Here is a 25,862-nt window from a genome sequence, read left to right as displayed (position 1 = left end):
TTTATCGATTAAGTTCGCCGTCTTATATGGGCGCGGTTCGTGGCGCCCCAAAACAATTACAATAGTAACATCAAAGATCACAGATTACCATAACAAATATAATAATGATGAAAAAGTTTGCAATATTGCGAGAATTACCAAAATGTGACACAGAGACACAAAGTGAGCAAATGCTGTTGGAAAAATGGCGCTGATAGACTTGCTCGACGCAGGGTTGCCCCAAACCTTCAATTTGTAAAAAATGCAATATCTGCGAAGCGCAATAAAGCGAAGCACAATAAAACGAGGTCTGCCTGTACTGTACACTCATGCACAGAATCCTTTTGGAGCATTGGACCTCTGCTTCAGTGGTTCTGAAATGATGTTGCACTTAACTTAAAACTTAGTATAGGGAGATGGGGATAACTGCAATCTTTTAAAAGGACTTCTAGCTGTGAAATTCTTATATGAAAAAGGCTTTAAGTGTTAGCATACTGAATTATCAAAGCTATAGCCATATTATATGTACATGATTAGTTCCATCAAGCCCTGCACCAGTTATCGTGTGGCATCTGACATCACAATCTTTTTTATAGCAACAGTGTCATGCAGTATTTTTCATCAGGGTCAAAATTAAAAAAACTTAATTCAAACACTTTCAATAATAAATACTAGTAATTATGCATTTACTTCTTTCACACTATAAAATCAGTTCAACTTGCACACTACAAGGAGCAAACTGCCTCATTCCTTCTTGAAAATTAGGAACAACTGTGCATTCCATAAAGGTACACTAATAATGGAAGGGGAGGTATGCAATAACTGCATACCAATATCTGCACAAGCAGTGTCCCTTGTTGCAACTGGGCATCTGTCAGTCTGGTAAATACTGGTTTCCAATGGAGATTCAAATTAAAACCTTGAGAAACCCATAGGTATTTGTTTAGTTTGTTGTGATACAGGAATCCTTATTAATAATGTAAAGTAGTAAGTAGTGAAGAACAAGTTTGCATTAAATGATATTAAGCAGAAATTCTCAATCGGGGTACCTTGAGATCCTTTCAAGGGTGTCACACAATAGTAGCATGGTTTAGTGTGCAAATGTGATTAACAAGATAAACACAAAGATTCTGCCCTGTTGAGCTTTCTGAGTTCTTTGCAGCAGAATTACTTTGTTGTTTTTCTGTAATTCAAAAAGGAGTGAAAACTAAGAGCTGATGTTTTCTAAGGGCTGTCTTGAGACTACTGGGTTTTGCCTTGAGTCTAGCTTGAGAACCACTGCTCTAGTTTTACTTCTGAGTGGGCCCATCTACATGAGACTTTTACTATAGGCTGATGAATTCTGCAGTAAACATTGCATGTGTACATGTGTGCCCCATTAGGCTGGAGTAAACTATTTAAATATAAGTACTATCTTGCTGCTGTGTGGTGTTTTTGTTTTGTTTTTTTTTCGGTTTTTTTTTTTTTACTCTGTAGCAGCCATGTGCAGACACTGTCCTGGTTGGCTGGGGCACAACGTGCTTCAGTTCAGGGGCTGCCTGCTGGTTAGCCCCACACTGAAGCACCCTCATGCCCCAGCCAGCCCCTCCAAAGTGGGTCACACATTTATTAATGTGCAGTAGTTATTGCACATTTAATTCAGTCTTTGTTTAATCAAGTACTAACTAAATGCGCAGTAACTAGTTACCATGAATGTGTGCCCCTGGTGGCTGGGGGGCATGGTGGTGGCAGTGAGCTGGGGAGCTCCCACAGATGCTGCTGGCCAAAAGTCAATGACCACCTGCAGCTACTGCCGGGAGCAGCCAGTGGGGATTGCAGACTGCTCTCAGGTGACAGTGACTGACAGTGTCGGTGGCACCCTTTTTGTAGGGGGTGCACTGCCATGCTCAGAGGGTGCACATGCCCCTCCTATGTGGTGTTCCTGAGAGTTACTGTACAGTAGCACCTACAAATGCCTTTTTAGTGACACTACTGCAGTGTTAGTAGGTTACTGTGCATTAAGCATCTCATGTAGAAGTGCTCACTATGTTGAGCCAAGGTGAACACTCCCAGACTGGCAGGCTGACCCCACCCCAGGCCCCTGCCAGCTGGCTCAGTGTGGAGTAGTCCTGGGCACAGGTGTAAATGGTGCCCCTGGGCGCAAGAAACTCCGGCATAATAAGCACTGGAGTTTACTGTGTTGCCCTAATGTGCACGTGCAGAGCTAATATGCAATACGCCTGTGAGAAGCACAAGGCGGGTCAGGTGGTGCGCCTAAAGCAGGTTGCTAAGGAAAGCAGCTTGTCCCGGGTCGGTGGCTCCTGATCCCTCTGTCCCACGCGAGGCTCCGCTCCTTGCTTCACTGTAGAAAAAAGCGTCGGGGACCGCTCGGCAGGGGCAGGGAAGCATCGACCCTGTGGACTGCTGACTGATCCCCAGCAGCGCGGGCCCGCCCTTCGGCGGGTCTCCCGGAGCCCCCTTTAGAGGAGACTCACTCCCGGCTCCCCAGCGCCGGGCCCTGCGAGCGCTACAAGCCCGGGCTACCGCGGCCGCGCCCGCCCCTGCGGCCCGCTCCAGTCATTGGCTGCGGCGGGGGGAGTGGCGGCGGCCAGGCCGGGGGAGCTGCGTGCGCCGCCTGCCGCCGACGCCGCTATGCTGCCGGGCCTGAGGGGAGGCCTGCGGCGGCTGCTGCTGCTCGGCCCGGCCCGCGCCTACCATGGGGACGCGGTGGCGGCCGTGGGCTCGCAGCCGGACGCGGGCTCACCGCGCTACCAGGTAGGCCGGGCCAAGCCGGGAGGCCCTGTGGGGCAGTCCCGCCCCCGCCCCGCCGCGCGGAGATGACGCCGCTCTGAGGAGAGCGGAGCGCCAGGGTCACCACGGCCCGTGCCCGGCCTGCTCCTCAGCTCCCGCAGAGCCCGGCCCCTCCCCGGTAGCGTGTTCCATGCTTGTCTCCAGCCCCAGTTTCCCCGGCGGGAGCTCGAGGCCATTGCCTCTGTCCCTGCCCCCGGGGGCCGCGCTGCTCGTCTCCGGTCACCCAGCTCCCACTCGAGCCACCCCCGCAAATGCCAGCTCTCAGTATTCACTGTTTCTTGCAACAAAAACAACACTTTTTGCTACTGACAAGTAATAGAGCAGTTTTTCTATTGCAGACACCCCTGAAAATTGACAACTGTGGATTTCTGGTTGACATCTCCTGGTCAGACAAACTTAATGTGCTAGCTAACCTGGTGCGATGCCCCAGGGCATCAGGGTACAGGTGCACCCTGGTTGAGAATCACTGCCCTGAAGTCATGGAGAAAAACCCATTTCCAGCTTCTCAGTAATTGCCCTTCAGCTATTTGAAGACTGTCATCAAGCTCCCTTGGCTGCCTTTTCTCCAGACTTTAAATAACCCCAGCTCTTTCAGACTTTCATCATAAGTCTTGTCTCCTATGTCCCTAAACACTGTTGTTGTTCTACACTGGTCTCTTTTCAAACTGCCTTCTTGTGGTGTGTGCCCAAATACCCTAGTCTAGGTTAGGCCTCACCAGTGCTCAATAGCGTGGAAGAATTGCTTTTGTTAATTTGCAGACGACACCCCTGTGTGCTGTTGGCTTCTTTTTTTTGACCAACAGCTTTAACTTTAACTAGCTTTTTTTAACTAATGTAAAGGGGGTGGGAATCCTGATGCAGGTGTCAAATGACAATTTTGCAGGGGAAGATTTCTGTGCTTGGAAATGAATTGTGAGTTGAAGGAATGAGCAGCGTTCATAAAGTCTGTACGCACAAGTAGAAAGCAAGGGTGAAAAATTGTAAGAATAGCCTTTTACGGGTGGAAGGAAGAGATGTTTTGGGATAATTTTTGCTGTAAGGAAAAAAATAAGTGTATTCACTTGTCAGTTGCAAATAAATTTGTTTACTTGCACTGTCATTTTAAAGGAGCATTGCAAACAAATCTGTTTGCTTGTGTCTTTGGTAAAGTCTTTTTTAATTAAGTGCTCTCATTTGTCTCAGGTAAGACACTGAAAACTTGTCACCTTCTCTGCTAGGTTCTTCATGTTGTGGTGTTTGCCAAACCTGTGAGGATATGTGCATTTGTTTAAAGTCTCTGTCTACTGGACTACAGACCTGTTAATTCTGCTGCTGCTTGGAAACAGTAGTAGCAGCAAAGGCACAAGGGCTGTCTCTGTCTACTGGAATTAAAAGGAAACTAAGCAAGATTGTAAATTAAGTGAAACATCTCCCTACACTGGAACAAACATTAATGAAAACATTTCCCTTGTTTTCTCATTGCAAAATGTAAAGTTCTCAACAGAACTGAGCTCAGTGGGACACTTGATAAACATGTTACACCACATGAAAGTTAGAAATACTCTAAATGTTTAAAGTTAATATTTTACTTTATTTTTATTAATCAAATAAGCTGGTCTTAGACTTCTGTGTCTGTGCAACTGCTCAGGTTTTAACCTGAAAATGAGACCTGATTCCCAACTCAGTTTTTTAAAACCAACTTTTCATTTTCCTTCTCCGCCACCCCCTTGATCATTGACAACAGTTTCCTAGGGGACCCTAGGGCAGGCCATGTATATCCTGCTGCACTGGACTAGCGTATGTTCCTTTGGATACATCTGGTACGTCATTCAAACAGTAAGGTGCCTAACAGGGTTACCATTTAAGTGGAAAGTAATTATTGTTTATAGAGCACTACAAGCATATGTAAAGTTTAACAAACACAAAAGGCCAAGGTTGCCACCATGCGGCACTTATAGTCTGAAACAAATGTTATACATGGGATAACTGCAAACACAAGAAGGCATAAGGATAGGCAATGGAGGCTACAGTGTCCTTAACTAATATTTGTCTTTCTGGCTGTGAAATCAAGACAAGTTGGCCTTCATAATGTAAACTATCAAGCCAGAAGGTTGAAAATATAATTAAAAAAAAGTAAGTTTAAGTTCTGGAAAATAAAGCCAAATCTGTGTGAAGACCCTGAGGGCAAGGTCCTGCAGGTGTGTTGTTCTCAGAGGTCAGTGGGAGCACTCCCTGCAGGATTACTTTGTAATTTTTGCATCTAGAAATTATTGCATTTACAACAGATTGTCATAGTATATATTGTTCTACAAATTGAAAGTGTGGTAACTAACTTGCCACTTTCGAATCATATACTATAGAACTTGGAAATATGTGGCAGAACTAATAATATGTAATGCAGAGACCAGCCTCCCTCCCCCATAAAGTCTAAGGCAGTGATTCTCGGCTAGGGGACTGTGGCATCCTGGGGTGCCTTGAGATCCTTTCAAGGCTGCCATGGGGTGCCACACAATGTTAGCACTGTTGAGTTTGCAAACGTGATACATATGATAAACTGACAGATTTTTAAATAGGAATCCATAGTGCTAAAAAACATTTTGACCTGGTGTGGTCTTTCTGAGTTCTTTGCAACAGAAGAATTGTTCTATTATTTTTCTGTAATCAAAAAACAAGTGAAAACTAAGAGTTGGCATTTTCTGAGAGGTGGCTTGAATCTTAAGAACCACTGATTTAAGGTAAGTATTGTTGTTTCTTTGTAAAGTGGAATCATTATCCTATTTTAGTCAGAGGAGTAGTCTCTGGAATTAGAAATGGACAGTTTCTAATCCCAGATTCACTCAGATGAATCTGGTATGTTCATTTATAGCTTTAATAAACCCTTTCACCTATGACAAATAATAACTTTCTGAGTGGAAGAGACAAAGAGAGCTAAGATTTAACATGTGTGTGCCTTTATGCATCCAAGTAGTCCCACTGAATTCAGTAATTTCATGCATAAAGTCATTTATGTTTCAGTCCCACAAGATGCTTGCAATATGGTGGTGTATAATGTTAATTTATATATTATTTAAAAAGATATGGCCATCTCAAATCTAGGGGGTTTTAGAACCAAGTTTGGTTCTAGCCCTTAGGCCTCCTAAGTCCCTATGCCAATTTTTGTAGGTTTTCATTCACACTTTCTATTTTTAAAGGGGTTTTATCTCCCAAATACTGTGTGAAAGAAACACACAAATATAATAGAAATTTGCAGAGCAAGAAACAAGTAGTGAAACTTGATTGTTCATAATAGGCTGCCTGGCAAATAAATCAACATTCAAACTGAAGTCAAAAGAATGGAGAGAACCTTGTATTTTTCCCCTCTAATAACATATGCAGCAACTCTGGTTGTTTATATCAATTGTATGTTTAAATTAATAGAATTGTGATGATTATTTTATAAGCTTTAATTAAACAAAAAAGAAAAAGAACAACCCAAATCATTATAATGAGAACTTTTGATGGTGAACTGAATGCAGTTTTATCTTTCTAGCTGTGCACAGCCCTTGTGCCTTTGCTGCTACTACTGTTTCCAAGCAGCAGCAGAATTAACAGGTCTGTAGTCAGTTTTAGTCTTTCTGTTTGGACTCTGTGGAGAGTGGCAAAACCAGTAATAATCAACTGCAACCATAGGCAGTGGAAGGTGGGGGCTAATGGGGTTTAGCCCCCCAAAGCTTTTCACTATGACAGGTGACAGCAGCAGCACCATGGTGCCTCCGTCCCACTGCCTGGCGCCACTTGGTGTGCAGCCGCTCCTCCGCCTCTATGTACAGCATCAGCGTGCGCCAGTCCCACAACGGCCCTGCGGAGGATGGGGTGAGGGTCAGGCAGGGCTCAGTCCCTGTCACAGGGGCACTGAGGTGCCCTGTTCCTAGGCAGGAATAAGGGCAGCTGCTGATCACAAGGGCAGCTCAGGTGATGGTTGCTGGGGCAACCATGCTGGTCAGGTGACCAGAAGGGGGCAGGGCCGGGCCTTTATAAACAGTCCAGGCCGAAGCCTAGCTAGCAGTTCCCTGTTGACAATTGGAGATGCAAGAGCTCTGCAGTAGAGCCAAGCAGAGCAGAGGTGAGCGGTGCAGCCTGATCACCCAGGTGGCTGCATCATGGAAAGGGGGGAGAAAACCCTGATTGGGGAGCTTGAAGGTGGGACATAGTGGCCATAAGGGCACGGCACTTAAGTTCTAGCCAGGAGGCTTATTTTCGGTTATAGCTAGTTGGCTCACGGCTTTACGTTTCTTGTTTGTTATTGCTACATACCAGAGGACCGGGTGAGGCTGTAGGGGTGTGAGGAGGCCTCACAGGAGCTCCCCAGTAATCTGGGGGTTCCTGGTGCCCTATGGGGTACAGTGAGCGGTGCCGGGTAGGCATAGCTGTTCGCGCTGGTGTGGCACAGTGTTGAGGGGTGTTGACCCCAGCCCTGTGGGGCAATAAGCAGAGAAGCTGAAGTAGGGCGAAAGACCCTGACAGTGGTCTAGCAGGCCAGGCACGGCTACGGCCACCTGAGCCCCAACTGTGAGAAGGACTTGAGAAGCCCCGGAAGGGGAATAAGCTTATTGAGAAGCCTGGTGAGGGCTAGGAGTGCTTAAGCACAAAGAGACTGGCCGGATAGGACACAGTCTGTACGAGAGGAGCCCCAGGCGCGGGCACGTGTGCTGAGAGGAGCCCCAGTAGGGGTGCGACTGGAAAGGGTCCCAGAGGGGCTCCACAGTGGTGGGGACTCTGAAGAGTCAAAGGGACCAGGTAAGGCTCAGGCCGCCTGAGCCCAACTGGGAAGAGTACTGTCAGTAAGCCCAAGAGGGCTAACGGATAGAGGGGCACCGGGTGCGTGACAAGCCCAGGGGCGCCGGGCAGGGCGCAGAAAAGAAAAGGACCTAATAACGTCCGGAAGAGCTGCGAGGCTTGGGGCGTGCTAAAGGGGAGGTAGGAGGCACGCATTGCCCATAAGGCTGGGGTGCACCAGGTCACTCCATACGGAACGGGGGACAGCGTAAGCATAGCACGGTGTCCAGGGTGATAAGAGGCAGCCTCCCTTCTAGAACCATATACCAAGAAGACGTGGCGGGCGAGTGAGAAGGTGCTGGATCGCCTGATTGGCACGGCAGGGGGCGCTAGTGGGATCACGGCCGCTCCTAGGCCCTGCTCCGTGACAGTCCCCCACAATAATACTTTCCTCCACCGCTTATGACTGCATTCTTTTGCTGTTTAGGAAAAAGGTGAACTGTAGAGGTTACTATTAGAGTTCTGAGCAAGATATTTTACCTACTTGTTTATAACTTCAAAATGCAAGGGATGCTCTTTTGCCCTCAATTGGAGTAACTTAATTACAATTCTGTGTACAATATATGCACACACATTGTATCTCTTTTTTACTGTCTTGTTTCCTCATTGTTTCCATCTTTGTGGCCTTTTTGTGACTAAGCTAGGTGAGTCAGAGCTGAAGTAGCCTTGTTGTGAGACTCAATAGATATTGGGGGAAAACTTTATTTTGATTATTTAGTTCTGAAAATGTAGAATTGCCAGAATGGTTCTGCTGAGAACAAGGCAATCTTTTAAATGAGTGACAGAAGTTAAAGTAATATGAATGATGTACAGTATTTTATAGAATTGTATATTCTGATTGTAACTAGGTTTTTAAAAGAAAAAACTTTGAGTTTTTAAAAAGCCAAATTAAAACATGTTTTGATAGTATCTTTAATTCCTGAGAGAGATTAATGTATTTTATATGAGTGTTATGACTTTTTAGGTAAATATGGCAGCATGTCTGGTAAATGATCACTCGTATCCAGAGCTGTAAGAGTGTGTTTTTTGTGGACCCTTTTCAAGTTTGACTAAACCAAGTGGTTGGAACAAAAAGTTATTGGTTCAAAACCCACACTGAGAAAGTAAGTTGCTCAGTGTAAGCCTTGTATCGGTAGCGGCCTTTTGGCACAAAGGTTTGTGGGAGGTGAACTGAGTCCTCTTCACATTATAATAAGTAGCAGGAACAAAAACTGGAAACTTAAGAAAACAGTCTTCTGTGAATAACCTAATTTTGATTGACTGTAAATCAAAACAAATCTTTTCAGACTTTAACTTATCTGGGGTAGTGGGGAGGCCTGTTTATAAAGCACTTTGAGATGGCATTGATTTTTTATTAGTGAATGTTTTTAACAAGTAAAGAAAAAAAAACCGGAGCCAGAAGTGTAGAGAATAAATTGAAAATTCTGAACAGGGAGAACAATGTGATGTCACTAATTGGTGCTATTTATTTCTCCGGTGTGTTTTTCATTCAACACTGACAGTACTGTATTTGGTAAAAGTAGAAACACTCATATTCTCCTCCATTTAGGAAAACTATGAAAGAATGAAAGCATTAGTGACTGAACTCCAAGAGCAAGCAGAAAAAATCAGACTAGGTAAGTACCATATTCATGATTTTTAGAATTTTTTTAAAACAGCCCTGGCATAGAGAGCTTTTTTGACTGATGCTGTTTAGCAACTGTAACAGTGTTCACTCAAGTAGTCTGCTGTCTGGATCCCATGAGACGCACAGAAATATAAGAATCATCTTCTTATTACTGAAACTTGCTCTGTTATCTTCCATTAGTTGCAACCTATAAAGGGATAATGTAAGGATAATCTAACTTGGTTCAAAATGTAGGTTTTTCAATAACAAACACCTAATGTCAATAGAATGTTTCCATGACATTTTAAAAATTACCAGAGAAACTGTTTTCATATTACCATATCTTGTGTTTACCATTCAGATCTCACAGCAGTGTGTTAGCGCATAAGGGCCTGAGAATTACTAGAAACTCATTATAAGTAAGAGAAAAGCTGAGTTAGGGAAAATAAAGGCTAATTTTGTCCTCCAGGCTGAGAGAGGGGTAAAAAGTAAACAAACTAAATAAAGACTATAATGTGATATTTAAAAGCATTTCAGTTTTAATCAACTAATATTTTAATAAATAAATACATTGTTTTAATGAATTTAATGGTAGTATCTTTTTAAACAAACAGAATTATTAACAAGAGACTTACTGATTATCTTTTTACATCCCCTGTTCTCCCTCTTCATGCTGGTCCATCTGTATGTTTTCTGTTTTTGTAATTCCTTAGCTGGGTGATTACACTTCCTTTCAAGTTCTCTCTTAATGTATCAACTTGTAGGAACAGTCTTCAAAGGACTGTGGTATTAGCAGACAGAGGGGGTTTTATTCTGTGTTATTTTTTAATTTGTAAATCCAGAATCAATCTTCTTTAATATACAATTTACGTTAACTAAGTCAAGTGACCTGAAAAATTTCAAATTTAAAAGGCTACACAAGTGCTGAACAACTAGGTCTTGAAAAGGTTGGACTTTAACTTTTAATTTTGCCCTTGTGTTTGAGTGCATTGTGAGACTGAAAACTTGTGTATGAATAAACCGCCTCACAGAGGTAACAAAGTATGCAGTGAAATTCCTACAATTTTTGAAGGGAACATAGTTAATCTTTCTAATTTAATTTGACATGTTTGTAGGACTGGACTCCAGACTTATTTCTCCTGATGATGCTGGATATCCTTGACCCCCTCCCTTCTCTCTTTGGCTTTCACAGATAAGGAAACTGTTGAACACGTGGATGGTCAATTATTTCAGGCGGAGGGCGGCTTACCCAGTTTTGGCAGGCTGTGGAGACCCACATGGGTAGCCCAGCTCCTTGACAGGTGCCCCACCCCTTGTCAGGTGCCCTGCCCCCTGGTCACCATCTTGGGACCAAAGCCCCAGGGACAGCACTGGTGGGGCCCACAGCGGGGCACGAGCTGGCAGGGGTCTGTGGAGCCGGGCTGGGCTACACCAGCAGGGAAAGCGGCGGCACTGGCCTGGCTCCATAGAGCCCCTGCCGGCTGGGACCTTATACCCCTGCTGCCCTGCTCTGGGCCCCACTGGTGCGGACCCCAGGGCACTGGTACGGGCCCCATGCCCTCCCAGCTCCCCGCCCACTCGCACCCAGTGCCCCCCCAACCCCGTGGTACAGGCAGGGGGCAGCACACAGCCCTGACCCCCTGCTTACCAGCAGGGAAAAACAGCCCCTTGCCCACCCCATGGCCGGTGCGCTATGCTGCAGCTGCTCGCAGCCCACATGGGGCTCTCTGGAGCAGGCACAGGCAGCCCCACATGGGCTGCAAACAGGTGCAGCGCGTGGCAGCGGCCACACAGTGAGTGATGGGCCACTCTTCCCTATGCTCAGGATCAGCTTGTAACCCGACCCTACTGCCAGCCTGTTACAAACTGGTGCTGGGGCCATGTTACAAACTGGTGCTGAGTGCAGGGGTGGGAAAGCAGCCCCTTGCCCACCCCATGCCCAGTGCCCCACGCTGCAGCCACTCGCAGCCAGCGTGGGGCTGCCTGTGACTGCTCCGGACAGCCCCGCGTGGGCTGCAAGTGGCTGCAGGAGGGAACACTGGCCATAGGCTGGGTGAGGGTCTGCTTGCAGGGCAGAAGCCCAAGTAAAAGCTGAGCGTGGGGGGGAAAAGTGGTCCATGGTCAGTGCTCCCTGCTGCAGCTGCTTGCAGCCTGCACAGGACTATCCAGAGCAGACACAGGCAGCCCCATGTGGGCTGTGAGCAGCTGCAGTGCAGGACATCGGGCATGGGGTGGGGAAGGGCCACTCCCCCCCGCTCCTTTCCTGTCTGGGGTCCTTCCTGTCCTTCCCCTTTCCCCTCCACTTACCTCCGGTGCTGGTGCAGGGCAGCCATGTGCTCCCATGCCAGAAGCTTGGGCAGGGGCTTCCAGCTGGTGGGGTGGGGCCAGGCTGGGCAGGCCCCACTTTTGTTGGAGCCCGCTGGGCTTCCCCTGGATCCTACTGCCCTTTATTGCTGTCATTTTTGGAACCAAGGGCAGAAAAATATTAATTTTCTACATTTTTTTAGGGATCCCACGGGCTGGATAGAATGGCCTTGTGGGCCGGATTTGGCCTGTGGGCCATATTTTGCCCACCCCTGGTTTAATACCTCCCAGTGATGCTTACCACATAATAATACAGGGCTTTTAACACCAGCAAATCTTCCTGTGCTGGCCCCACAGGGAGACGGGACAAAGCTAAAGTCTCACTTGGTCATTTTCCCTTACCTCATTGCCTAGAGAACTTCCCAAGTATTAATTTACACATGGATAGTGAAATTCAAATTATTAAGCCTACGATGGAAGGAAAAAGCATGTAAGAATGATTAAGTGCCTCTCTGGCCTTATAAATAAGGGTCCCCTTTGTTTACTTTATACAGACAAGGTTTTTTGGGAAAATCCGATATCTTTTATTCTATACATGCTCTATTATTTATGTTTATTAATATACCATAGTGCCTGGGTATCCTTGTCATGGACTAGGACCCCATTGTGTAAACACAAAGTAAAAAAAAAAAATCACCCCACAGAGACCTTACAAGCAAAATGTAAGATATGTGGGTGGTATATAGACAGCAGATGCATGTAAGCAGGCAGGAAGCTCCAGGAAATAGATAACAATGGTCAGCATGGTAGACAGCAATCATTGCCCGCCTGCAACCTGACCATCCTTGAGGCATCACTGTAAAGGTGAATTTTTAAGTAAGGATCCTGAAGGAGGATAATGAGGTACTTTATAAGTGGCTGAGCTCTTCCTTTATTCTCCCTCCTGATCTAAAAGGTAGGTAGTAGCTTTATGGGCCAGACAGAGGCAGACAGTAAAAAATAATCAGCTTGTGTTTCAGGCAATAGAGAAGGAAGAGCCAGTAGAGGGATACAAAACAACAGGCAAATGGCCAGAGCAATGGTTTAGGAAAATGAGTCTTGTTGTAGCAGTCTAATTGGATATCAGTGGGGCAAAATTGCATTTGTCAAGGCCAGAGAAGAGGGTGCTGCAGTAATCAAGAAGTGAGATATTGAGCACTTGGATGAGAATTTTAACTCTTGTAAATGGACAGAAAAGGCTGTATATTAGTGATTTTATACCAAAAGAATCTTCAAGAGTTAGATGAGCATCAGTTTGACCTCACAGGGAGGTTCAAATTGGAGATGCTATCCAAATTCCAGGCCTGAGTGACAGGCAGGATAGTGATGAAGATGATGATGTCCACACTGATTAGGAAAGGAGGTTGGGGGGAGTACTGTGTTTGTGTAATATCAAGAGCTCTCTCTTAGTTGTATTGAACTTGAGATGACAGCTAGACAGACATAAACTATCAGAAGGAGAGAATGAGATTTTATTTGGAACAGAGTAAAACAAGTCAAGACAAGAAGTGGATCTGTGACACCTGTATAGGGGTGAATTACTTGGATAAGCCAGTACTGCTAAGTGGGTGATGCATGTCAACTGTCCACATATATTTGAATGGTGCAGAAACCAGGCAATAAGGGAGAGAAGTTCATTTACAAATTAACTCAACAAAGATCTTTGTAGTATACTGTAAGGTCATAAAATGACATAACAGCAGCTGCTTTCCATCTGTCATACCTATGCTTCTCTAAAACCATGTTCTTAATTCAGTTTGTTCATTCCAAAAAGGGAATAAAAGGCTAAATTATCTGGACATTCATTTGCTTTCAAGACTTGTTAGAAAGAATGAAGAAAGTTTTTTGGACTATTTGCTGAAGAAACAGCATTACTTGCATTAGCATCTCTAGTTTAACTGTCTGAAATATAAACTTACATTGATTAAACATAGTGTGTCTTTGTTTTTATAAATGAGAATTGATGTACCCTTGTACTTATACCCTAAATGTGGTGCATGCCTTCATTATTACAGGAGGTGGAGAAAAGGCTCGAAAGCTTCACACATCAAGAGGGAAGCTCTTACCTAGAGAGAGAATTGACAAACTTGTAGATCCAGGGTGGGTAATTTCTTCTTTTATATTGACTTCCTTGTAACTTCAGATAGTCCTTTGTTTTGTGAAAGTTAATAGAAATGCCCCCCTTTTTTAATTTTCCTGTAATATTGGCAAGTAGTATTGATTGAAATCTTGATGTATCTATTATTTTAAAAGATGCACTTCAAAATTATTTAAAAATAAAGTTTAAAACAGTGTATTTTAAAACAACAAAATGGATATGTGGAAATAAAAGCAAATAATGTTTATCATCAGGCTATTTTCTCTTAATAATCCTATTACAATATCTCTTTACAGATCTCCATTCTTGGAGTTCTCCCAGTTTGCAGGTTACCAGCTGTATGGTAATGAAGAGGTACCAGCAGGAGGCATTATCACAGGCATTGGACGAGTGTCAGGGTGAGAATTGATCATGGTCTAAATTATAGAAGAAAGAGAGAGAAAAAGAGAAAAAATATTTATGTGGCTTCTTTTTTCAGTTCTGGGATTCATGTGGCATTTTGTTTCTAGTGTTTTGCTGTGTAGGCTTTCTCATACTTTACTCTTATTCTTTAGAAAATTACTCTGAAGTGAGGTTTGCTCATTTAAGGTCCCACTGATAGGTTATCAGCTTATTTAAAATTGTTGTGAGATTCTGTTTCTGTAGGACAATGAGCCAGGATGCTGTAACCAATCTACAAAGGGCAGTGACTTCATCCAGTGTTGCCTTATGCTTTTCATGGGAGTATGGTGTGTGAAATCACTGTGTATCTACCATGTAATACTTCATTGGCAAACTGTTTCTGTTTCTTTTTTTTTTTTTTTTTTTTAAGGCATTGGGATCAAATCTTATGCTGCTTTTCAATTTAAAACGTGATTAGTGGGAGCTGTCTTTGGTTTGGGTAGTTAAAGAGATGTAGCTGAGGAGGAATTATGATTTGGGGTGCGTTTTCCTGCCTTTTCTGATTTTTATTTTTGAATCTCAAGTACTTGGGTCATTTTGAGTCTCCCTTGTTAGACTTGGATGGAAATTAGTTGATCATTGAGGAAAGAAGCATGCTTTTTATTTTGTAGTCTTTTGCACTAGATAAATAGTGGAATTGCTCCAAGAGGAGTGAGTTACAAGATCATCTAGATTGGTTTATGCTGCTGCAAAGAGAGAATGGCTAAGAGTTAAGTCAGCCCCAAATTTGCTTTCTATTTGCATTTGGCTTAGATTTTCAAAATCTCTTTAAGTGTTCAGGGATGGGCAGATCACATGGTGCTTCACTGGATCTCAGCTGCTACAGTGTGGGATGATAGCAGCCAGTGTATTCTAAAGCACTGGTGCTCAACCTCATGCCTGTGGGCTGAATCTGGCTGGTAGGGCTCTCCACGGTGATGGTGGGGGAGTGTGCTAGCAGCATTAATTTGATGGGGGGGGTGGGGAACGGTAGCAACATGAATTGCCACAGCTCCCCTCTTGTCAAATTTCTAGGGATTCTGTGGCCATACCTGGTGCATGGTGTCAGGACACCATGCTGGATCTCACCTGTGAATTGATCCTACGTGCCAGCCCATTACTGGTTCTGGCCTCTGGATTGATCTGGCCTTGCACCACTCATGTGGCTCATAAAACTGAGAAGTTGAGCACGGCTGATTTAAAGCATCTAATAGGCTTTGATCACTGGAATGTGGACTTTCTCTACCCTCAACTTCCCTCACCCAAAATGCTGAGTCAAGAATCTGGCTGAATCTAGATCACTGACACAGAAGGGCTGAGGAGCTGTATAAGCAATGTCCATAAAACAAAGAGCCACAACAAACAGCATATATACCCTTTCCTGGTTTGTTGCAAGTCTCATTAGCATTTTCTCATTTCATGTACACACTTGTTTTAAACAGCTGCCATAAATGGCCAAGTATTACTACATCTTGCTGAATTGTCTCTGATGGCAAGAATAAAGCTACTGATGCATTAACAACAGCGTGAGAGTTTAGAACCAAGAAAATAACCTACATGGAAAGAAACCCTGGATGGCCAGGTTTTAGCCATATTGGTCTAGAGGCAAAAGGAATCAGGACTCTTACTGGAGATGATCTACTTTATTAGATCAACTAGACTTTTGCAACTAATTGTTTACTTGCAAGCTTTTGGGTACAAACACCCTTGCTCAGGCATAGGAGAAAAGATTGTAAAAGTTATCCTGGGTAGAAATGAAAGTTCATATTTTATAGGAGAGTTGAAGGTGTGGTAAAATCTCCTGTTTGGAACAGTTCATTTTATATGCAGATTAGGCTCAGAGAAAAGTTGAAATCTTCTGGGCAGGCATTTCTTATGTGGTAAGGTGTCTCTGAGCTCTGTGATGATTCAAATGACTTCCAAAATGCCACTAGACCAATATGGCTACAACCTGGATACCTGACACGTGGAAGATAATGAATTTTAGCCTTTTAAAAAAATGAAATCTTCATAATTTTACAAGGAGGAAGCAAGTTTGACCACCTAAAATGTGAGACTCTGCTCCTGCCTTTGTTCGAGATAATTTGCATCTATCTTTTTACTGCTCTGTGACACATGAAACACTGCAGGAAATATGACTACATCCTGCTTACCACTAAACAAGTTAGAGGTAAACAGTCTATTCCAACTTTTCCCTGAGCCTAATCTACATATAAACTATTCCAAACAGGAGATTTACCACACTTTGAACTCTCCTATGAAATACGAACTTTCATTTCTACCCAAGAGAACTTAGTCTTTTCACCTATGCCTAAGAAGGGTGTTTGTGCCCAAAAGCTTGCAATTAAAGACCTTTTTTTGCAAAAAGGTAGTTGGTCTAATAAAAGATATCACCTCTAATACGAGTACTGATTCCAAGTATTACTAGCATACTGTGAAAAGCATCAGGTTATAAGCTGGAACTACTTATGCCTCAGCCTCAGTTTTATGTATTGTTACTCTATAAATATTCCAAGAGCTATAAGTTTGTTTAGCTTGGATTTGAAAAACTAGTTTTTACATGTAGGTTATTTTCTTGATTCTGAACTCCCATGCTGTTGTTAATACATCAGTAGCTTTATTCTTGCTTTCAGAGACAATTCAGTAAGATATAGCCAGTCGTGGGGATTGCCTGCTATTTCCATTTTCATCAAAAATAATAACAGCTGATACATACCGTATTTTTCGGACCATAAGACGCACCCAGTTTTTATGGCAGGAGAGACTGCGCCGGTGGCCGGCCATTTTTATTGCCGGCTCCCGGCCACCGGCACGGGCGCCGGCTTCCGGTGTAAACAAGCGGCGGGTGTCCCACTCGGGCTCCGCCGCCTCCGCGGGCAAGCTCCACCCCGTCTCCCCGGGACACACACCTTCGGACCATAAGACGCACCCTCGTTTTCCCCCCACTTTTGGGGGGGGGGAAGTGCGTCTTATGGTCCGAAAAATACGGTAATTTTCAACCAGTTGCGTGAATACCTGCAATTAGATATAACTATTTTTATTTTCAAAAGTATTTTAGTGTCAGAGAATTTCCAAAGCACATTTAACAGTAGTTGTTTTTAAATTGGCAAACACCCCCTTTTATGTTACTGTGTAGTACATGTTAGCTTGTGTTGATATCATTTGATACCAATACAGTCATTTCAATTGTTTCAATCTGTTTATTGTTCATGTTGATTAGGCAATATTTGAGACATACAAAAATAGTTGAACTATTGAAAATCCAGTACTCTCATCCTGCCAGTGTTAAAAATCATGTTAGTTTTCAGCTATTACAACACCATTGTATCTTCATTGTCCTGACGCAACAGGAATGTAGCAAAACTTTTTCAGCTTTAATCTTGTTTCATTCAGGGTTAAAGTTACAGTAACTTAGCTTATACCATTGCCATCCAGATGTGACCAGTTGTTACAACACAACTGGTACCTTCAGAGTAGCAGCAGCAGCTTCCCCTCTATTTGTAAAAACTGTTTTGTCCATAGTCAAGCTTGTAATGTTTGTTTTGTTGATCCAGTTATAAAGCAGATTGAGAAACTACATTTTGACTTCAGACCATCATATCGCTGATGCCCTTTTTTGGCTCTCTGGATGCAACCACTGTAGATCAGAGAAACAAGGGTTTTCAAGAGGTATCTTGCAAATTTGGGGAGAGAAGTAAAGGCATCCTAAATGTTTTCTGTGTGCGGGGGGGCTGCTCCAATGGGCTGTAATTGCAGTGCATCAAAGCAAACTTGATTAATCAAGTCTGCTGGAGTGTGCTAATTAGCGTGCTCCAGCCAGCCTCCATGTCTCATGTGCTTCAGAATGGTGGCAGGGCTGCTTTAAGTGGAGCTTATTCGATGAGCTTTAGTTAAAGTGCCCCTGCTGCCATTTTGAAGCAGGGGGATGCTAATATATGAGATTCTGTGGGTGATTTAATTAGAGAGGCTCTTGGAGCTGATCTGATTAAAGCATCCCCCCACCTCTGGAGCACATGTCAAAAAGGCCATTAATGACAAGTTGTTTCCTTTCCTTTTTAATTTCTTTCCAGTTATAGTGAGCAAAATGAACATAACTTTTTAAATTAGAGATTTCAGATGCTGCTTTATTCATACTATTTTTTAATCAACAAATGTGTAGCAGATGTATCCTGTATTGATGTAAGGTATCTAAATGGAACACTTTTGAAGTGATAAGTAGTTAATGGGTGTACAGTGGGTTGTGCTATTGGAATTTGTTGCAGATGTGGTGATTATGGTAGTTGGGTAGCTCAACTGGGAAATTTGTATTTTGTTCTCATAAAGTTTTTGCTTTTCAGAGTTGAGTGCTTGGTGGTTGCTAATGATGCAACTGTCAAAGGTGGTACCTACTATCCAATCACAGTAAAGAAACATTTACGGGCTCAAGAAATTGCAATGCAAAATCATCTCCCATGTCTATATTTAGGTAAGTCCTATTGTAAACATAGCAAATGTCTGTTGTTAAAGGACATCCAAGGACTGTCATTAGATATGAGATGGTATGATAGAATGATGGACTCTTAATTTGCTCATCCAAAAGCTGAAGTTTCAGATACGTGCATGCAGGCACACAGATGCACATGTTCCCACACTCTCACAGTGCTTGTTCATTCCTTTTATAAAGATAGTAAAATGAACTAAAGGGTGAAAATGATAAGAACTTATAAATTACATTTAATGCTTGTGTAACAACAAAAAAATAGCGCACCCCACATGTACATATCAACTGTGCTTCTGGTCTTATGGAAAAGACAGAGTATTTTGTAATGTTGTCTTAGAAAGTTATATGCAGTTATTGAAATACTCCTACTTAAAAAAAAAAAAAATAAAAAAATAAAGCTAGTTTGAAAACTTCAGCTATAGTTCTTAGTTGGTGCTTTTCTACAATTTAACATAGGCAGTACTAAAGATAAAAATGACACTATATTTTTAGTCCATGTTGTGATTGTAATTGGTTAGAGATGTCAGTGTGTTTGTTTGTTTTTGGTTTTTTTCTAAACCTCTTAAACTTTTTTAAAATAAGCAGCTCGACATGCTAATTGTGCCAACTGTATGGGGGTAGTATAGGTTTTCTTTTCTTTACGTTTTTCAGTATGATCTTTTCAGTCCAGTGTCTCACCAAGCAATATTTGGCTTGTGAAGTTTTATGGATAACCATTTTATTTGAATTCAGTGCTGTCCAACATCTAAGCCCCTGGGGGTCATGTCAGTGGATGTCACATGGCATAGGGGCTGCACCAGGCAAGGCATCGGCCCCTGGTGCAGCCCCCATGCCGAATGACATTCCTACTATCCTAGCTGCTCCATTTACCTGTGTGGGCAACCACTGCACCCCCCTGCTTTAGGTGCTGTCTCTCCCCCCCATTGCTGTACTATGCTGGTGTGTAGGAGCAGTTCTCCCATCCCCCTGCAACATGCGATTGCCCTCCACCACTGCCCCACAGGGGCATGATCTTCCCCTCCAGCATGGGCCAGAGTCACCCTCAGCTCTCAGCACTGCACCACACTGCCCTATCTCCTTTGGCAGAGCCAAGATATAGCAGCCAGATGTAGGGAGGGGAGGTGCCTGGAGACTTCATCTGTTGTTGCAGCCTGGTGAGAGACCAGTAGCCACAATTTAACCCCATGCAGGCTGCATATTGCCTGAGGGCTGTCAGTTGAACATCTGTGTCCTGAACTGATTACTCAGGAGCAATTCTGTGTGATCTTGTGCTTGGAAATCAAAGCAATACTCTGCAGTAATCTTAGAACAATAATCTGCATTGGGATCTTGCAGTCCCTTAGAATGACTACCTTGTACATTGCAAGGGGCAAGGATTTTGGTGGGTGGTATCTTTTATTGGACCAACTGTATAGTTAGGATAGACTTAGACAAGTTTTCAAATGAAGAAGTAATGAAGAATGAACTGCATTGGAAATCTGGTCTCTTTATCCCAGCCGTGCATTTGGTTTAATAAAAGATAACACTCATAAAAATCCTTGCCTCTTGTGTATTTCCTGGATCATCAGAGCTACACCATCATTTTGACACTTCCTTACATATTGGTTTTAATTAAGGTGCACAGTATGGTTAGTTTAATTTCTTTAGCTTCCATGCGTGACTGTATAAATTTGCCTGCAAATCAGAAATTTAATTTTTACTTCTCTGTTTTGAAGCTAAGAGAATGGTCATAGAAAATACAGTTGAAACCGTATTTTAAGTCAAATAGACCTTTGGCAGGAAGATGAGTTTAGAAAGGGTTGTTCAACTGGATTTAATCGTGTCTTTTAAATTCAGCTACTTTTGTATAAAAATGTTTGGGATAGATAACAGGTGCTTATGCAGACATATCAATTTTTATTTTGAAAGTGGAGTTTGATGGCCTAGTTTTCACAGTTAGTATTTGTACTTGTATTAAATGCAAACTCGTCTTTTCGAGTAATATTCAAATTATATCATAGAAACATTTTTATGTGGCTTGGTATAGAGGTAGTTTTAAACACTATACATTTTTCATTCCACTTGACTTAGTTGACTCCGGAGGAGCAAACTTGCCCCGCCAAGCAGAAGTATTTCCTGACCGAGATCATTTTGGTCGCATCTTCTATAACCAAGCAGTTATGTCCTCACAAGGAATTCCACAGGTAACATGCTTAAAACTAAAAATTGCTAACTGGCCTCCATCCTTGCTGCTTCTGTCTGGGTCTGTCTGGATTCATTTCAGCACTTTGAGTTTGTGACAGCTTAGAGTTTTGCTGACCTGACAGCTCAGTGTGGGGAATTGAAGACGAGGTAAACACCACAGCTGTCCACAGATTGACATTAGAGTTTTAAAAAAGCTTGCCTGCCTTCTCAGCCTCAGTGTCTGTGATCTAACCTAGCTGCTCCTGTCTTGGAGTGGGAGAAAGGAGAAACTGACAGTGTAGGATGAACAGAGGAGTGGGGAGCTTAGGGATATCACTTGCAAACAGTTGATTATTCTGAATCATTGCTATAGAAGTGATCACTCCTGTACCAAGGAGGTACACTTAGCTAACAGGTGTGTGTGTGTAAGTGTACATACGTTTATATGTTTTGTACAGTGATGTGTATGGTAATACTGCTGTGACAAAGAGGTCACTTTTTTAATGTTAATGATGCACAGAAATACTGTTAGTCATGCTGTTTACATGTAGACGTGTTTTGTTTTTGTTTTTTTTTTCTCTTTTTGATGCTTGGATATGAATGCAACAGACTGATGTTTTAGATATGAGTGCTACCAGTAAAATGAATGCTTCATTCTTTGTGAACTGCTAATTCTAGGAGGGAAAGAGGGATTAATTGATTTATCAGACTATCCCACCTATTAAGAACACTGTAGACATAGAAATGGCTCCTAGAGTCCTGACCAGAGTAGAGAAATAACAGTCTACCTTTGTTTTACTTCAGTATTGCTAACTGGGTATTTTGTCTGGCTGCTGTATTAGTTGTATTTTGATTTTGGATCTGGCTTGTTAGGACAGGTCTCATCGTAGAAATTGCATGTGTAACACTGTCCATTCTTTGAACAAACCTATGTATTTGAATTCTCTGAGAGAAACTGTTTTTTGGTTGAGTGTTCTTACCCAGATGGAAAAGTTGGGAAAGAACATTTTGTTTTAGCCTCTAGCAGATAGTAGCTAAGAGGACTGTCTGGGTTTCACACTTCCCTTAATTGTCTCAGTCATAATTCTCCAAGTCAACTGCAACTGATTTCCTTCTAGCATCCTTTAGGGCAGCCTATTTAGGTCTCCTCTAACCTGTCCTTCCTTGAGGCATAATCTTATGTTCTGTTCCCTCAAGAGTGAGGTCTCAGGCTTCAGGAACATTTAGTTTGCTGTGATCACCATAACAAGTTTGATTTTTGGTTCAGCATCTGCACTTGTCTTCTCCAAGGCAGTGACAGGATTAATCAGTGGTAACTCCTTTTACCATTGGCAGGTGTGAAGCACTTCAGGTCTTCTCAGAGAACTATGCCTGTCAGTTCTTGGAGAGGGTATGAGTGGACCTTGAGCCATTTGAATCTGGGTGGTTAAGTTTGTGTGTTTTCTTACTGCAGAGCTGAAACTTCAAGAGACATTTTGTCTTCGTTGAACATTCACATTAGAAAAACCCTTTCTTTTTCCTGCTGGAAGTATTTTTTTTTTTTATCTTGCACCTTGACCCAGGAATATAATCACCAGCAAGATCCATAATACAGTAGTTCCTGAATATTCCATGATTCTTAGCTGTCATAATTTATTCTGTTTTATATTTTAAAGTATTGACTAGAGCAGGGGTGGGCAAAATATGGCCTGCGGGCCAGATCTGGCTCACAAGGCCATTCTCTCTGGCCTGCGGGGTCCCTAAAAAAATGCAGAAAATTACTATTTCTGTGCCCTTGGCTCCTGTAAAAAAAAAAAAAAAAAAAAAAAAAAAAAAAAACAAAAACCGGGAACCAAGGGCAGTAGGACTCAGGGGGCTCCAACAACAGTGGGGCCTGCCCAGTCCTGCCCCCACCAGCTGTAAGCCCCTATGGGGCTTCTGGCCTGGGATCAGGTGGCTGTTCCATGCCAGCACTGCAGGTAAGTGGGAAGGGCGGGGCCCAGGGGGTACCCTGGGCAGGAAAGGAGCATGGGGCGGGGGGGGGAAGCAGCCCTTTCCCTGCCCCGTGGTTCGCATTGCAGCTGCTCACAGCCTACATGGGGCTGCTGGTGCCTGCTCTGAACAGCCCTGTGCAGGCTGCAGCAGGAAGCGCTGGCCATGGGGTGGGGGAGGGGCCCCCCCCCCCCCCGCACTCAGCTTTTCCTTAGGCTATTTCCCTATACAGAGAAAAGCAGCCCCTTGCCCACCCCATGGCTAGCGCTCCCTGCTGCAGCTGCTTGCAGCCCATGCGGGGCTGTCCAGAACAGTCACAGGCAGCCCTAGGCTGGCTGTGAGTGGCTGCAGCGTGGGGTACTGGGCATAGGGTGGGCGAGGGGCTGCTTCCCCACCCCTGCACTCAGCATCAGCTTGTAACTCAGCCCCACTGCCAGGCTGGCAGCAGGGCTGGGTTACAAGCTGGTGCTGAGCATAGGGAAGAGCAGCCCCTCACTTGCTGTGTGGCCATTGCCTGGCGCTGCGTCTGCTTGCAGCCCATGTGGGGCTATTTGTGCCTGCTCCAGACAGCCCCGTGTGGGCTGCAAGCAGCTGCAGCAGGGAGCACCAGCCATGGGGTGGGCAAGGGGATACTTTTTCCTGCTGGTAAGCAGGGGTTTGGGGCTGTGTGCTGCCCCCTGCCTGTACCGCGGGGCTGGGGGGCACTGGGTGTGAGTGGGCGGGGAGCCAGTGGGAGCACGGGGCCCACACCAGTGCCCTGGGGCCAGCACCAGTGGGGCCCAGAGCAGGGCAGCAGGGGTATAGGGTCCCAGCCAGCAGGGGCTCTATGGAGCCGGGCCAGCTCCCCCCTCTCCCTGCTAGTGCATCCCAGCCCGGCTCCACAGACCCCTGCCAGCCTGTGCCCCACTTTGGGCCCCACTAGTGCTGACCCTGGGACATTGGTCCCAAGACATTGGAATATTGGTCCCAAGATGGTGACAAGGGGTGGGGCTACCCATGCGGCCTTCCACACCCTGCCAAAACTGGGTAAGCTGGCCTCCTCCCAAAATAATTGTCTGCCCCTCGACTAGTGACTTTAGTTTAGTGTTACAAAGGGAAATAAAAGGATAAATTTCCTTGTTACACCTGTCCATGGCCTTTTGTTGTCATTTGAAGCACTGTAGATGGCAAGCAGGGAGACGTACCTTATTTACTTGCATCTAAGATGAAGTTTTTTTTCCCTCTGATCAGCATGGAGGGTGAAAGCTCCTTGTCTTAGCTCCACGTACAAAGTTGGGGGTGTGGAGGTAGGCAGCTGCTGCGGCTCTGGCCTAGAGCCAGAGTCAGATCCACAGCACCCTCCTATCTTCACCTCTGCTTGTCCTCTGCAGTTTCTGCCCCTGGCCCCTTCCCCCCCACTTACTGTCAAGTGCAACTTAGCTCTAGCTCAGACTGGATTCCCTCCTAGGCACAGAGTACAAGGAAACTCCATCCCCTGTCCAGGCAATCAGCAGCACTGGGGGTTGGAAAGAAGAGAAGGCAAGAGGACTTCCTAACCCCTCCTGCCTCCCCTCCTCCCGACTCCCACCCCGCAACTGCTTTCCGTGCTGTAGCAGTGGCGAGTGGGCATACTTTTAAGACAGCCCTCCAATGCCTGGAAAATTAAAACTAATTTCTAAATTTGTCATACATAGCATCTAATTATTGGTGGGTCATCTTAAATTCAGGGTTGGCTTAGATTCAGGTAAATATGGTATATGCCCTAAAAATGACCCTGGAAGAAACAACAACTTCTTTGGAGTGTTTAATTTTGAAGTACTCATGGTTATGTTTGCATGATCAGACCACAAGAGAGGATTGCTTGTTCTACTGAGAGGTCTAATCTTCCTGCAGTGCTCTACTCCCACCCTTTCCCCATGGTAAGTGGTAAGGGAGAGCAGGTCAGAAACCAATGAGCACTCTTCTGTGTGTTTGACCATCTTTGGCAATCTCCAAATCCCAAGAAACATGCAAAGAATATTTCTTTCCAGCTCTAGGGCTGGAGAGCAAGAATCTCTGAATGCTTCTTTGCCCATTCCAGTGCAGGGACATAGGGTTTCCCACTTCTGGTAGAGAGCATAGGGCCTTTGGTTCTGGGGAAGGGACTAGTGAGAATGTGTCCTTGCATGGCTCTCATTTCTCAACTGAGAAATCTGAATCTTGCCTTAGAATTCAGTATGGAGCTGGACCACCAGAAAACTTGGATGCATTCATACGCAGTCCTTCTTAACTTTAGGGTCTGAAAACCATGTGAACCAATTCTTACATACTTTAGGTAGAAAAAGAATGAATTGTACAATTCTCGTTTCATATTGATTGTACAATTTTCTTGTTTCACATTGAACAATTCTCTGTTTCATATTGAACTCAGAAGAATACACTGGGGTCAAGCCAAGTATATCAAGGAAAGCATCCATTGTTAACACTGAGTTAGAAAAAACAATTTACTGTCTTGTGGATTACAAATCTAGCTTTATTCTCTCCTTGCGATCTTTTTGCTAGGACCGTTATTTAATACCCACTGTATATGCAAAACAGAAGAAGTCAAAGGAAACCTCCTGTGCCCATTTTTGGGTGAATAAAACTAATTTCCTAGCAGGAATAAAAAAAAAAATAAGTATTTAGGCACAGATGGTGACAGGGCTGTTGTGCCAAATGATTAGTTTGGAAGGAATTCGAAATAATTTTATTCTCACCAATGGGTTTTCTTGTAGTTCATGTGAGAGATCAGAAAAAATCAGCCAAGCAGGAGTTACCTATCCCTTTTATTGTCTTTTCCCCCACACTAGAGGATCTGAGTATGAAGTGGTTGCAGCATGCAATTCCAGTCGTTATTTTGTAGGTGGTGCCTTAAAGATAGAAATACTAAAAGCAAGTAAAAATAAGAAAGGCTGGAGGAATTGTGAATGTCTGGCAAGGTCCCTTGGCTGCTTTCCTTTAAAGCCAGGGTGGGCTATTATTTGGGCTGGAGAGCCACTTAACATGTTTTGGTGAGCTCTTGAGGGTTACAGACACCATGTGCAGACGCATGGACATGCTTATGCGCGCGCGCACACACACATACATGCTCCCTGGCCCCAGCCCCCTGCCCAGAGCCGGCACTTGCTGGCCACCTCTCAAGCTGAGGGGGCAGGGGATGGAGTCTGGCTGTGGACCTCCACACTGTTCTGCCATGCTATCAGGGCTCCTGGTGCATGTAC

At 44.1% G+C, this 25,862-nt stretch overlaps 1 protein-coding gene across 1 annotated transcript in view; it reads left to right on the top strand.

The window, feature by feature from the left end:
• Positions 1 to 2,577: 2,577 nt before the first annotated feature.
• MCCC2 (methylcrotonoyl-CoA carboxylase 2) overlaps positions 2,578 to 25,862 on the top strand; it is a 66,406-nt gene continuing 43,121 nt past the window's right edge. The window contains exons 1-6 of the mRNA XM_019532281.1: positions 2,578 to 2,733; positions 9,113 to 9,179; positions 13,528 to 13,612; positions 13,907 to 14,008; positions 18,368 to 18,495; positions 20,581 to 20,693. Coding sequence (XP_019387826.1) covers positions 2,611 to 2,733; positions 9,113 to 9,179; positions 13,528 to 13,612; positions 13,907 to 14,008; positions 18,368 to 18,495; positions 20,581 to 20,693 — 618 coding nt within the window. The 5' untranslated portion in view covers positions 2,578 to 2,610. The remainder of the gene's footprint in view (positions 2,734 to 9,112; positions 9,180 to 13,527; positions 13,613 to 13,906; positions 14,009 to 18,367; positions 18,496 to 20,580; positions 20,694 to 25,862) is intronic.

Source organism: Crocodylus porosus, unplaced genomic scaffold, assembly GCF_001723895.1.
Source record: "Crocodylus porosus isolate Cpor-Errol unplaced genomic scaffold, CroPor_comp1, whole genome shotgun sequence".
NCBI lineage: Eukaryota > Metazoa > Chordata > Crocodylia > Crocodylidae > Crocodylus > Crocodylus porosus.
This window is presented reverse-complemented; position numbering and strand designations above follow the sequence as displayed.